Source organism: Sebastes umbrosus, chromosome 8 (genome assembly GCF_015220745.1).
Source record: "Sebastes umbrosus isolate fSebUmb1 chromosome 8, fSebUmb1.pri, whole genome shotgun sequence".
Lineage (NCBI taxonomy): Eukaryota > Metazoa > Chordata > Actinopteri > Perciformes > Sebastidae > Sebastes > Sebastes umbrosus.
The window spans coordinates 23,555,289-23,570,360 of record NC_051276.1 but is presented as its reverse complement, the minus strand read 5'-3'; the positions used below and the strand labels follow the sequence as shown (position 1 = coordinate 23,570,360).

The following is a 15,072-nucleotide window of genomic DNA, read 5'->3' as shown; positions in this document are numbered from 1 at the left end:
GTGATGAATCGCAAATTAATCATACATTTTTTTTTTGCTGTTCAAAACGTACCTTAAGGGGAGATTTGCCAAGTATTTAATACTGTTATCAACATGGGAGTGGGCAAATATGCTTGCTTTATGCAAACATATGTATATATTTATTACTGGAAACCAATTAATAACACAGAAAATGGCAAATATTGTCCAGAAACCCTCACAGGTACTGCATTTAGGATAAAAAAATATGCTCAAATCATAACATGGTAAACTGAAGCCCAACAGGCAACAATAGCTGTCAGTGTGTCAGTGTGCTGACTTGATTATGACTTGCTCCAAACTGCATGTGATCATCATAAAGTGGGCATGTCTGTAAAGGGGAGACACGTGGGTACCCATAGAACCCATTTTCATTCACATATCTTGAGGTCAGAGGTCAAGGGACCCCTTTGAAAATGGCCATGCCAGTTTTTTTCTCACCAAAATTTTGTGTAAGTTTGGAGCGTTTTTTAACCTCCTTCGTGACAAGCTAGTATGACATGGTTGGTACCAATGGATTCCTTAGGTTTTGTAGTTTCATATGAGGGCAGTATCTCTAAACTGAGCCCGCTACAACCTAAAAATTGGCAAGTTGTGTTAATGCGTTAAAGAAATTAGTGGCGTTAAATGAACTTGCGTTAACGCGTTATTATCGTGTTAACTTTGACAGCCCTAATATTTATACATTTTAAATTCCATGCATTTTTTTCTCAAATCATTCTGCCCTTTGGTCGAGAAAAGTCAAGCTCACTTTGATTGCTTCTTGAATTATTGCTGTCACAGACAGACAAGAGCTGGTTTAACATAATGTTACAATGTCGGTCTGCTCTGTCCCTTTGCTGTATCTGAGAAGCCTAACCATCCTTTGCCGTCCCCTGCGATATGCGTCGCTATTGACCAGTGTTGTTTCGCTATCAAAAGGTTAGCTTGGGATATAAACAAATGTATCATTGTGAACTTTTGGAAAGGTCATTTGTGCTTTCCACTGAGTAATAACCTTATGTTTGCCCTGCTCTTATCTCCTTCCGTTTCTTCTGACACAACTGGCGCAGGTATCTGTAAGGAAACCGCTTGTCACATTCATTTGTGCAATGTCCCCCTCCAAGGAAGGTCTTAACAGGCAAATGTGTTTAACCGCAGCTCCCTAATCTCCACTGACAGATGTAGCTATAGGGCCTCATTTGAAAAATCACGTTTGAGGTGCCATGAAATTATCAATGTCAGCTTGCAGGCAGACAGATCTCTAGGGGAAAAAGACACATATTTGATGTTTTTTTTTTTTTCTCCCTTCCTCATCTTTCTTTCTCTTAGGTCCCTTGCCCATTTTCTCAGTCCTTTTCTTTCTTTCATGACACAGTAAATACTGAGTGATGTGTTTTCCAGAATTTCTTTGAGACCAGTACCTAGCAGAGTAGATACCCAACAACGGCACCACAGACCAGTGCCACCGTTGAAAATGAGCTGCCAAGCAGCTGCTGAGGAAGCTTTTTGGTCTCCTATACAATATTCTAAAAGGAAAACATCCACTGTCTACAAACCCCATCATGTTACATAGATGCATACAGACAGATGTTATATCCAAGTACATAGTGTTACCTTGTTTGCCCCACTTCCACTCAACCGTACGTGTTCAGGCAAAGCGTATGACTAAGAAGCATGATATTACAGGCTACATTACACTATCACTATGGCTGTAACATGTGACGCTTTCTCTTTTATGTGCTACGGGTCATAACATATAAACTGTTTCCTTACGTCTTTTTACTGTCTTTGTTGCAGGTCTGGAGTTTGCATATTCTGCCGCCCCCAAGTCGATGCAGAGTGCCATCATGGGGCTCTTCTTTTTCTTCTCTGGAGTTGGCTCCTTTGTGGGCTCCGGTTTGTTGGCGATTGTCTCACTCCCGGAGATTGGCTGGATGTCATCCCACAAAGACTTTGGTAAGAGATTACAGTATCTTATACACTCACAATATGTGCGGTCGTTGTTGCAAACCAGATGTAGAAAACATCACAGCTATAATCAATATTTTTATAATAACAACGGATCAAATGACTATTTATAATGTGAAAGGGGTCACTCGTAGTGATGAACCCACAGATGATTATCACCTGATTCTGCTGTTTCTGACTGCTCGGCGGATCTTTATAACTCCTTTAAACTCATTGGTTTCTTTTGTTTTCGGCCTACAACTTAACTGTTTTGGTTCTCACCGCTTTCATGGCTTCATTTTCAGCCTCTGCAGGCATCTGTTCCCAACACTCTAAAAGCCCTCCGGACAATACCTGCTCAGCACCAAACAGACAAAGTTAGCTTGAACACAGTGGAGCATTTAGCAGCTAAAGAGACAGATATTTTCCTCGGAGTTGGTGGAGACCAAAACGGAGATAAAAGGAGAATGAATATTAGACTTATAATCACCAGGTAGTCAGAGACATGACTCCAAATGAATGATACTGTTGCACCGTTACTGCTGGATGTGTAAATAGACAACTGTTAGCTAACAAGTTTGCCATATTAACAGTATGTGTTAGTTACTGCCAAAAAAATCACTTATTGCATGTTTAAAGCTTAACATGTATTTGATCAATCATCATTCTATACTATGGTCCTGACCTAATTGGTGTGAGATTCCAGTGTGTGTGATTGACCCCCTAGCCATTTGACAGACACACGGGAATCATACACGAGGTGACTTTGTCTGAGCTTAAACTTGAAAACAGATTCTACTCTCTTCAAAATATGGACAGCACAGAGGTGATTGATCTTCACTCACACAGTTTTCTTAGGGCTGTCCATAATCCCCCTGAATTGAGCATTACAGTTGCCAAGCCTGCTGTTAGATGCTCAGTGCATGTGGAGTGCACTATTGACTTCGCACATCGACTGTATGTATGGACTCGTAATAGAATTGTTGGTATCGATTCAGAATGCAGAAGGTTTTTGTTTTTTTCAGGGACGTACTGAATGCTCATAGCTTGTGCTGATTTAAAATCCACTTAAAGAGTTTGTAAATTAGACGCAGAGGGAGAGGGTGGGGGGGGGCGACACCCTGTGCAGTTCTCTTGTTTTAAGAGTGTTTCCCATAATAAATAGTCATGTCAGACTAACGACAAAAGGTTTGTGTAAATCTGTCTGAGTGGTAGAATGAATAGTGCGGCGGTGGCAGCAGATGGATGGGCTCCCTAGCGAGAGGAGGCTCCCAACCCAGATGCACTTTTCCCTGAGCACGCGGTAAATAAGCCAACACTGTAAATTGTTTACCCGCAAACACCTAATAGCTCATTAATACAGTGCGCCGACAGGTAGGGAGGTATTTTTGATGATGCCAGCACTGGAAGATGCTTGGCACGCTTCATAAATCCATCCTTTGCTCAGCCTCGCTTCACTTGAGGGGCAGTTAAACTAGAGTCGGATTGCCTGTAAGACTTCTTTTTGCTTTCCAAAACAAGTCATTTAAAAAGGTGTGCTGCAAAAAATGGAACAAAACATCCTCCTGGCCATTGATAAAAGACACATGGCACAAAGCTTAGGCATTAAGTACAGTCGGGGATCATGCAGCTTGTTTTTGTGGCTGTTTTTCACACTTTGTTGGATGTTAGCTTCTTCCACATTCGTGGCTCTCTACATGGAATGGATTCAACTTATTTCCATGGCTGCGGGCAAAATGGTGTATGCAGTAAACAGCATCTTGGGTGAGCTGTGCTAAGTTGTACTGAGCTGTACGGGCCTGAAGACAGATGAGCAACATTAATCACAGGCTGGGGGTCTGATTACATAGCCCCGGATCTTTTAAGTAAAGCTGTCCCTGGAGCGTTACATGGAGATGGCACTGCTAGTCTGCCATCACACTGGTGGATTGCTCAGCTCTCCTGTCGTGCTGTCGCTCCCTGCTTTGCACCTACTGTAATGTTAGTCAGCATCAGTAAAGTGTCACATTAAGAGTCCATCAAGTGTGTCTTTTGTTATGGTATTACCAGCTAGTTTATTTATTTATTAAGTGTGTTGTTTTGTGACAATTTAAATGATACTTAAGTGATGCTAGTGGTCCTTCCCATTGCAGTTATGTTGTAGCCTATTGGCTCAGCTATTCTATGTCATCAATTTGTACATAATGAGACACTATAAAAGTGGTGAAGTTTACGCTATATTTATAATATTTTTGTCGGTTTACCTTGCCTCGAGACAGCTATACAGTCTACGGTATGTTTACGACGGGGAACTGAAGCCGTTATCTATGCTCTCGCCATAGCAACCAGACTCCATTGGAAAAAACTGTAATTTTACCTCACAGAACACCAGGGAGTTGCTCGTCTACCGCTGCCTCGATGGGTTAGTTTATTTGTGTTATTATGTGACTTTGGTTAGTTCGGATTCACCAAAGTTAACCAATAGCACAAACTAACTAACTGATCGAAGCAGTGGTAGACCAGCAACTCCTGTGTTCTGCCAGGTAAAATAACAAATGTTTTCATTGGAGTCTGGTGGCTTTGGCGAGAGCATAGATAATGTCTAGGTACGACTAGGTAAATCGGCGAAAAATATTCTAAATATAGCATACAACCCCACTTCAAAACACCCAAACTATCCTTTTAATTCCTAATGAGAATATTTTTTTGTTCTAGTCCTATTACAGGCATTCATCAATAGAGAATTAAGGTCCCAAATGCGCTAACCTTTCAACTACAACAACTATATATGAAACGTATATATGTTCCACATGTAGCATAAATCCCGAATGTGTGTTATGTATGTTATGTGCTTCACAAACTTGTATAGCAAAGAAAAAGTCGCTTCTTCAAAGCCTCTTGTTCTTGGAGTTTTGAGTCTCCATAAGCGAATGTCTTTCCCATTTGATGTGTCGAAGTGAATGACCACATGTGCGGCTGAAAGCCCATGGCATCAGTCTGCAAAGATGAAAGATGAAAATGGTTAAACGGTACTTCAGCCACATCTGCTCTCAAACTTAAAACATTTCTGAGCTTATGTGTTGAAATTATTGATCCTTGAAATCCCACGGCACGTCGTTTCCCCGCTGTGGCTACATCTGGTTGAGTAGACATCCATCACACTCTTTTATTTGGTATTTTTATATAGGCCCGGTATATAACACCGTGTCATCCTTTCCTGCATGGGGCCGATTTAACCTCACAAGTCAATCAAAGATCAACCTTTATTTTCTCCATTAGCATTATCCTTTACACATGAGGAGTTTTTTTGTTTCTAGAAAATGTCTTTTGTTGCATTTAATTTGTTCCGCCTTTGTGGGAGGAACGTTCACTTTGAGTGAGAGGGGTTTTCTATGGTCACATGACAGGAAACGGCCTTTTTCTTTGACCGGTGTTCAAGTCCTGTCTGATCTTATATCAGATGTCTGGGACGTGTTCAGACATTCAGAGCGAGCTGACATTCGCACATCCTGCTCATGAAGTGTTGGATCACATTCAGTGAAATGTCAATGTTTTAATGGAAGACGTTAATGTCAGATCTGGCAAACGTAACATGAACTCTTATTCTGTCTGAAAGGGCTCTATTTGAAAATGTAATTCATGGTGCGTGTATTAGACATGTCAGAGGCAGCAGAGGTCACGTAGCAATAGTTAGCATGTTGCAGCCATTTACAAAATCGCAGCATCAATCATAAAGTTTTCATGAGCAGGAGGGGAGCTGCAGAAAATAACTATATTTATAGCTGAAGCAAACATGCATTGATTCCCTCTCTGATTTAAATCGGAGGATGGCATCGAATGCATCGAAGCATTAAAATGTTGGGTCGTTGCACTGAAGGTCTGGATCAATTGATCCATTTTCAAACGTGAAATTGATATTGACCCGTTTCATCTGGACTCCCACGGTCCGCTCAAAACCCACTCGCAGGTAAATTGCCCCGCAAGTTTATATCACTCATATATTAGCTGGCTGACCCCTTCTGCTGGTGCATTCAGTGTAATCACAATGTCTGTCATCTACTAACTCTGAGCTGTAAAACAGGACCACATGTGGAAGTAAAAAAAAAAAAATTGTGTGATGACACTCGCTCCAAAATACTCCGCTCTGATTGGTTTGCACTATTTCCAACCCTTGCTAAGAAATTTGCCTTTAAAATAGCTGTCAAATATTTATGGGCTTCATTAATGTGTTTTACAGCAAGTCCTTGTTTAGTCTTTTGCTGCTGTAATTAGCCTTCCATATTTTTTGGAAGTGGTTAGCAGCCAAGTGGGCCCTGGGGGGCGGAGGCTGAAAAGAGGAGGTAGAGCCTCACTTAATGTAGAATGAAATTAGAGCAAGAACCATTACACAACTGAAAGCTTGCACAATTTTCCAGACTGTTCCAAAAAAAAAAAAAGTGATGGTGCTTTTTTTTTGCCAGTCCTCTTTTTTCATTCTGTGGATCCTAGTTTTTGAAATCTGGAACAAAGGTTGAGCTCCAGTCATCGGTCAGAATAATCTTAAGGCTGCGGTAACAACATTTCTTTTCAGCAGGAGAGTAAAAATGTCCTAAATGTGTTACATGCCTCATGCTGACATTCAGTGCCTGCTTAAGAGCAAGCTCTTGAATATGTTTCTGTAAATCCTGCACTTCTTTTCACACTGTCCATATTCTACTTCACACTGATCATATTTTACTAAACGCTCTGGATATTCCCTCCCACTACATAATCTCTATGCTATATTCCCTGCTTTTTGTAAACGATATACCGCTCTGTTAATTAAGACTGCAGAGGCACACTCTCAGTTTACTATCTGTTAAGGGGAATTATCGATTGAAAATACAAGCGCCCCCGCTGCTAATGCACTTCCCTTTTCCTCCCGTGCTCTCTTGTCAAGCACATTGTTTTGCACTGCATGAATTATTCAAACACTGCTTCGGTTGTTGATTCATTTCTCACTATTTCAACTTTTGACCAGATTAAAGCTAGAGTTTGTAACCCTCCAAACACATTTTTGTTGTATTTGTTGAAATTCGAATCACATCCCGACAGCAATCAATAAATCAAACGCTCTGACAAAAAAAAGACAAAAAAAACGGTTTCTGTGGCTAACACAGGACTTTTAATAAACCCATCCAAAAATGTCATTCGGCTCGAATTAAATGATTTTTGTTTGGATAATTTTTTTAATCTAGCATACTCTTGCTAGTTTCTTAAAGGAACAGTGTATTTATGGTGATCTATTAGTAGAATTGGAATACAATATTCATAACTGTGTTCATTAGTGTATAATCACCTGAAACTAAGAATCGTTGTGTGTTTGTTACCTTAGAATGAGCTCTTCATATCTACATAGGGAGGGGTCCTCTTCACGGAGTCCGCCGTGTTGCTGCGCCATGTTTCTACAGTAGCCAAGAACAGACAAACCAAACACTGGCTCTAGAGAGTGACTTTCATGTTTTTCCGTTACATGAAGGCCACCGTAGTTCTCCGACACGCTTGTGAAACTGCGGTAACGTGAGCCGCAGAGTGCGTTACCACGGTTTTGCACTCGGCAGCTCACGTTACTGCAATCTTGGAAAGGGAAGAGTGAGCGAAGGGGTACTCAGTTAGTTGCAATCTGCAACCACACCACCAGATGCCACCAAACCCTACACACTGTCCCTTTTAAGATGACCGACCTTAGCTTTAAGATGACAAAAAAAAAAGTATCAATAAAACTGTGACAGTGGTCAAAGTATCGGGTTTTCCATTTGCCGCTCAGAAGTTCACAGTCATCAGTCAGCTCTCTGTTGTTAGATCAAAGCTTTCAAGCTATAGAGATGGCCCAGTGCGTAGGTAGGGCACTGGCAAAGAGGACGACGTTTCTTTATTCTCCCCGTTTTCTAATTATCCACAAGAGCGTGCACACAACAAAGAGACTGGAAAAAGAATTATTTATACGCATGATACACTTGGTGACATTACAGAGTGTGGTCTGCTCTACTGATCACAAGTGATCATGCAACGCACAGGCATAACTAGTTTCAAATGAGTTAATCCTGCTCTTTGATCAGCGACAGAGGACGCCCTGTTAAATCATGTACAAGAACATGAAGGTTTCTATGTTATAGTTGGACATACGTTGTGACACAGCTGCCTCTAATACAGCGAGGTGGATGTTATACAGGCCTTTGGTGTGAAACGCAGGTTTGTGTTTTGGCAAATGGGCAGATTTGTGTGTATATTTACAGCACATCATCTCACTTGACACTTTTCTTGAGGGACCAATATTTTTGCCTCTTTGACAAATACGGTGCTCATTCTCTGTAATTGTCAAATAATCCTCTGTCCAAAAGTCAAAATGTATTGAAAAAAGATAGATTTAATCCTTTCCCAAATTCCCAACATATTTCATCTAACGAAATAGTTGGCATCTAGTCTTTGAAAAAGTACAAAACTGTTTTCTCCCCTACACCCACCTGTATTAACGGGCGGTCTAGCAGGCAGAAAACCGGCATACATACTGTGAGTCTGAGATATTTGTTAGGTTCTCTTCCCTTGTTGCAGCGTTACATCTAGTTGTTTTGAGCGTCTTTCTTTTAAAACTAGGCAGCAACTTTCTGTATATGTTTCATAGGCCATGCAACACTGTCAGAGAATATGTTGCTGTAGAAATAAGGCTTTTATTGAGGAAAAAAAACGCATTGGGTATTGTTTGGTATGATTAATCGTTTGTGTTACCAATGATCAATTAAGGAAAGTGCTTATAATTTGCATCCCTAGTGGGACGTTCATTCAGGTAAAGCAGTGGAAAGTGAATTGTTGGTATTTTGGTGGAAAACGTGTCTTAAACTTTGCGTCCGATTTTTGGTCCTGTGCATGCCGGGCCGCTCTGCACCATCCACACAACAACATGATTTCCTGGAGGAGCGTCCTTCCATTTGTCGAGCTATTGATGTCATGCTCCACTATGATTGGAACAGCTGTGTGAGAGCGATAAGACCGGTGATGCGACTGGCTGAGAGTGCGTTTGCTAATCACCGCACCCCTCTGATCTGTGTTTAACTTTTACGCTGCTGCACATAGGTCAACCAAAATGGCCGGTGCGCTCGGAGACGCCCACACAGTTCATTCCCCCAAGACCCACTGCTTTGCACTTCCTTCGTTTAGTTTACAACACATTCAGCTGCTCAAGCCCTGGTTTTGTTGGGTGATGACCTCAACTGTACTGAATATTTAAACTTTTCCACCTTCTCTCTCCAACAGTAAAGCCTTAAAAAGTTTTAGGAACTGCAAAAAAACAGTTCCCGGAGTATCTTGTTTGCTGCTGTGCTTGTCTACCTGCATCACACTGAACACATTTCAAAATGATTCAATAAAATAGCCAAAAATAATGGGATGGGAAATAAATGAAAGACGTTTATAAATCCTGCTGGTCCATTAGCACCATTTTGATCCAGGGGGCTGTTAACGTTAAATTGACAGGTGTAATTAGGCTGTACGTGAACACACACACACACATATAACCTGCCATATGAATAGGCAGGACTTGAAATGAGAATTCCCTCCATATATAATTAAAATCAAGGCTTCCTCTCCTTCTCCGGCTCTTTATTCGGTGTGACAGCTCCACATGGAGAAGCTAATGGGAGCTTTCTGAGGAAGACAGCAGACTGCTCCGGGGCCTCGCATTTACTCATTTGACGATAATGTGAAATGCAAGCTATAGGTATCTCTGTCCACTGGTGGAACTGTGCCTTACATGCAGCCTGTTATATAAACCAAAAGACATGTTTTTCAATATGCTGTGGGAGTCGATATAAGGCTGCATTCAACATCCAGCTCCCCCCAAAATTAGGGCTGTCAAACGATTAAAATATTTGATCGTGATTAATCGCACATTTTTTATCTGTTTAAAATGTACCTTAAAGGGAGATTTGTCAAGTATTTAATACTTGTATCAACATGGGAGTGGGCAAATATGCTGCTTTATGCAAATGTATGTATATATTTATTATTGGAAATCAATTAACAACACAAAACAATGACACATATTGTCCAGAAACCCTCACAGGTACTGCATTTAGCATTCAGCGTTGTTACCTATGGATTCCTTAGATGTTCTAGTTTCTAGCTTTAAAACTGAGCCCACTACAACCTAAAAAGTTGCATTAATGCGTTAAAGAAATTAGTGTCATTAAAACAAACTTGCGTTATTATCACGTTAACCTTGACAGCCCTACCCAAAATGTCTCCTTGTCCCGCAAAGTAGTAAACAGTCTCATCTCATGCTGTCGGCTACAAAGTCAATTGGTGTGCCTGACATGGTCAAGAGCACAAAAGCTGTTCTAATGCCAATCCAATTGTCTCCATACTCGAACAGTGAAGGCAGTTGTTCTTGTTTTGCCCTTCATGTTAAACCCCAGCCAGGCGAAAACAGGATTTGTTTAGAGCTTTCCTCTAGAGCTTTGTCGCTGAATGAGGACGACCACTTCAAAACGTTAAGACAGTTAGAGTTTAAAGGCTGCTGGGTGACGTCTCCAGACCCAGTCGGGGGGGGAAATAAATGGGTACTGTATGTCCTTAGTTCTGTCAGTCTCAGCACAGTCTGTTTGTCTCTCCTGTGCAGAAGTCATACAGCAAATCAGAGTGGAAGTTTATTTTTTACCTCCCTTTTCATCGCGTCCCATTCCCACGAGGAAACAAAACGTCCTTTAATACCGATGAAAGACTCCCCGGCTCGAACACAGCTGAGGGGCCCGCGTCGCTCTGTTATTTCTGATGCTTCAGTCCCACATCATCAACGCTGCCTTTCCGTATCAACGCAGAAGAGCGGGGTCAACCGTCTTCGCTTTCACAAGGTTCCGGCGCGGTTGAGATGAGGCGTAACAAGTCCCCCTCCGCTGAATCCTAATTCCTGACAGCGTCGCGTTTTTTCATGCTCACTTCAAGCCCGCCTTTCATGTCTAGCAGGAACACAGCAACCTGCCACACTTGCGAGCCGTATGGCCGTTTACCTTTGCCTTTGGTATTCTTTTTAACACGTTTCGGTACTTTTGTGATAAAAGAACCCTCCTGCTGTCGCCCTCTGAATGTGTCGCGACTGACTCTTTTGTTCTCCACATTTCCATATTTGTCATTTTGCCGTAGCTGCTCACAGTTTTTTTTTTTTAAGCGTCACCTGAATGCCAGTCTCAGCTAAGGTGTTACATATCCCATTATTATAATGTGATTGTTTTCTGTCATTCCAGGTAACATCAATGACTGCTCTCTGCACTACTACTTCTTCCTCCTGGCAGGGATCCAGGGCGTCACCCTGCTGGTCTTCCTTATCGTCTCCTTCAAGTATGACAAGCAGAGGGCCAAGACAGGAAGCCAGAGGCAGAGGCACACCTCCTCTTGACCTGTTCGCAGGTCCCCATGTCCCACCTCACCATAGCTGCCTTTTCCAGTCACATCGCTCAGTGCCCAAAGACCTTGCCCAATAGGTACTTACTAATCAAATCCTACAAAAGTTAGGTTTACCTCTTTAAGTCACAAATTACCTTGTCATGACTATGTATTTATGTTTATTTTAGCTTTTAAGCGGTGACTCTTTATCCTGTTTTTAGTGGTTTTACATAACTGGACGAATGCACAGATACCACTGACAGTATAGAGATTAATGCGGGAGCCATGCTTGAATCAGTTCTACTGTACTCCTGTGTGTGTTTACTCTCGTTGCCTTTCTTTGATTATTTGCACTTGACTTGAGGAGTGGTGCCATAAAAATGTACCATATCTAGATATTTTCTAATCATGGGAGAATGCTCAGTTGTTTTTATAGGTACATTTTTACTTTTTATGTTTTCTAACAAAGTCTTATTTTTTGGACTTTTGCTAACCATTTTACTGAGCCTAGTGTAACAGGTACGGAAGCCCTGAAAGGCAAGCGAGAATTTATTTATTCTAAGTCTGATCTGAATTATTTTCTCTCCTTGTGTTTATGACTTAAGAACAGGTGGAAAAAATGTTTCGCCAGGATAAGGATAAAAGTTCCTTTTGTAAAACGGGTGGAGAAAAACATCTTTTTAGGCTGATTTTTGTAATCTATTTTTTTTTGTCTTTGCCTTTTAGTGAAAACAGGTGGAATCATTTTTTTAGATTTTTTTTAAGGCAGATTAGCAAAAAAAAAAAGGAATTTAGAAAGGTTATCCTGGCAAAATATGTTTTTCACCAGGAGAGAACATAATTTAGATCAGACTTAGAAAATGGATCACCAGAAAATAAAACAATTCTCGCTTGCCTTTCAGGGCTTCCGTAAACGGTACATCAGTATTTAAATGATTTCTGGATTCACATCCACAGTCTGAAATTTGTGCATTAAATGTACCTAGCATTATTTCTTGATTACATTTACCCCTTTTGGGCTTTTAGAGAGCTTCAAATACCTATGCAGTAACATAGTTGTTATCACATCGAATGTGAAATTTGTTTTAACTCAGACGGTACTTTTATGTTGTTGCAGATTCCCAGAAAGCATTGCTATTAATGACACAATAGCGCTTAAACACACTTATATTTAGATCTAATCTATTATTCAAATCTAATATTGAGAGAGAAAAAAAATCTCCCACATTTGTCACCACTGCCTGTGATTACATACTGTAAATCCACATAAATCCAGCCTATAAATCCGCTATAAATCCTCAAACAGAACCATACATGAATAATGATAACTCCTCGTGTCCTATGAAGCTTTAAGGCAGTTCTTCATTTCTGGTCAAGCTGCAAAAACCACATGACGAACAACTCATTAGAAACTAACCTTAAAGGGGACGTATCATGCTCATTTTCAGGTTCATACGTCATACTACAGGGTTTCTACTAGAACATGTTTACATGCTTTAATGTTCAAAAAACACATTATTTTTCCTCATATTGTCTGTCTGAATATACCTGTATTCACGCTCTGTCTGAAACACTCCATTTTAGTCTCTTTAAGCCCTCCTCCCGACTTTCTGACCCGCCCGCCCGAACCCGTGATATTTTCTAGTAAGCTCACCCGAACCTGAATGTGTGTGTGTGTGTGTGTGTGTGCTCACCTGAGAGGTGGTGTCCCCCACGTTTATAGGGTTAATGAATGAATTATCTTCACATTGCACTTTTAGAGGTTGAGTTGATCTAGTAGATCCACATTTGAGTTAAGTAATTCATGTTTTGTTATTTTAGAGTTATTTTTTGGCATAGTTCTATTTTATAAATAATTAAATTTAAAAACAACACATAGGCTAGACATGGGATTAAAAACATGTTCCCCCTTAAAATCACCTTCTTTATTTTCCTTGAATAAGAGCGCATTTATGTACCTAGTTAAATTAACCATCATTGTTGCATTTCTTAAAATAAATAAATAAATATAATAAGGTCTAACGATCTTTAATTACAAAAGCTCTGATAAGTCAGTAATAGGCGTGGTATTAAATTTGAATAACTGTTTTTTAGACTTTTTTCGCCACACACGTGTTTGCGTACCTGGATCTAGGCAACCCACAAAAAAACTGACTGGGTCGTCTTATTTCACAGTTTGTTGGTTAGTAGACACCCAGATACCCAAACGTATGTGCACAAGCACCGAAACAGTGAGTTTTTCATGATATGTCTCCTTTAAGCTTAACAGGCAACCAAGCGTGTAGCTCCTAAAATATCCCCTGCATTAAAACTTGGATCATGATATAAAAGTGCAGACTTAATATATAAAAATGAAAAATATAACCCATTCACATTGATGTCTTTCATAGCAAAATAAAGCACAGTGTTTGTTGTCAGGGACGTTTTACAGTGTTATCATGGCTTTGCAGCTTTGCCAGGAAATCTTGAAACAGAAGCTTCTGTTTGGTTGTTGTATTTATTAAACTGTGACACATTTGTTTTAGCTTTATACTGTTAAGGAAAATACTTGTTTGTTTCTCTGATTCTCAGAATAGGTACGGTAGATCACAAGGTACTGAATTTTATTAAAACACGAAAACTCTCAGGACTCGAGGAAGAGTGTAACGGTACATAAAAAGCCAGAAGCTATCTCACTGACTGTGTGTGACTCCTGTTAGAGTGATTTTACTTTGGATGTTCCTTGTTTTATTGCAGATTTTATATATAATTGCTTTGTCATTCAGTCCTCTGCATAAAGATTTATTACGATTATTTTGGAATTACAATTCTGTTTTGAAACTGGAATATTGTTTTGTGGTTATATATGTGTTGTTATTAAAGTGTATAAATTGAAAAATCGGGTTTGTCATTTTTAGCCGGTCTAAATAAGGCACGACATGCAAAGCTACATCAGACGTCCGTTGCATCACTTTACCTCCTGTCACTTAAAGCAGCAGTAGGCAGAATGTTTTTGGCATCATTGGCCAAAAATTCCATAATAACCTTTCACCATATTGTAATTCAGGTGTTCTGAGAGAAAACTAGACTTCTGCACCTCCTCATGGCTCTGTTTTCAGGCTTTAGAAAATCTAGCCCATGACGGGAGACTTTGGCCAATCACAGGTCATTTCAGAGAGAGAGCGTTTCTATTGGCTGTTCATTCAACAGAGGCAGCTGTCAGTCACTCACAAACGGTTAAACTAGTCAGCGCTGATCAAATATGAATCAATATTCTGTTACTGTAATGCCTATTTCTCGCCTAAATTGTTTTCGGAAACATCTTGTAGTGTACTGTTTAGCTGTAAAATGAGAAAGCGGTGCCTAGTTTGACCGTTTGATCAGAGTTCGCGAGTGATTGACAGCTGCTCAGAGACGGCAGACTCCAGCTCAGCTCTGATTGGTTGTTTTCTTCCGGTCTGTGAAATCTTGCAGATGCCATTAGGAGCACCGGAGGACACAAAGGCACATGATTTTTTTCAGATTACCGGTATAATGCACTACTGTCAGGATATAGTTTTATAAAAATAACTGCACTCATTATGCATTGTTTATATTATTTTGTATTGCTTTTACAGTTACAGGTTGTGCATCAGGAGTTATAGTTAGTTTACTCCTGTGTTCACAAATAATCCTGATGTCAACAAATATGTGAAGCTCCAGTAAACAATAATGGCTCAGAGTGACAACATGTTTTAAATTCAGGCTGCGTGGGGTGACCCCCGTTGTTTAAAT

The 15,072-nt window shown here is 40.4% G+C and overlaps 1 protein-coding gene across 1 annotated transcript in view; it reads left to right on the top strand.

The window, feature by feature from the left end:
* Nucleotides 1–14,197, top strand: part of slc15a4 (solute carrier family 15 member 4) — a 33,442-nt gene extending 19,245 nt beyond the window's left edge. The window contains exons 8-9 of the mRNA XM_037777583.1: nucleotides 1,798–1,956; nucleotides 11,181–14,197. Coding sequence (XP_037633511.1) covers nucleotides 1,798–1,956; nucleotides 11,181–11,332 — 311 coding nt within the window. The 3' untranslated portion in view covers nucleotides 11,333–14,197. The remainder of the gene's footprint in view (nucleotides 1–1,797; nucleotides 1,957–11,180) is intronic.
* Nucleotides 14,198–15,072: the final 875 nt, after the last annotated feature.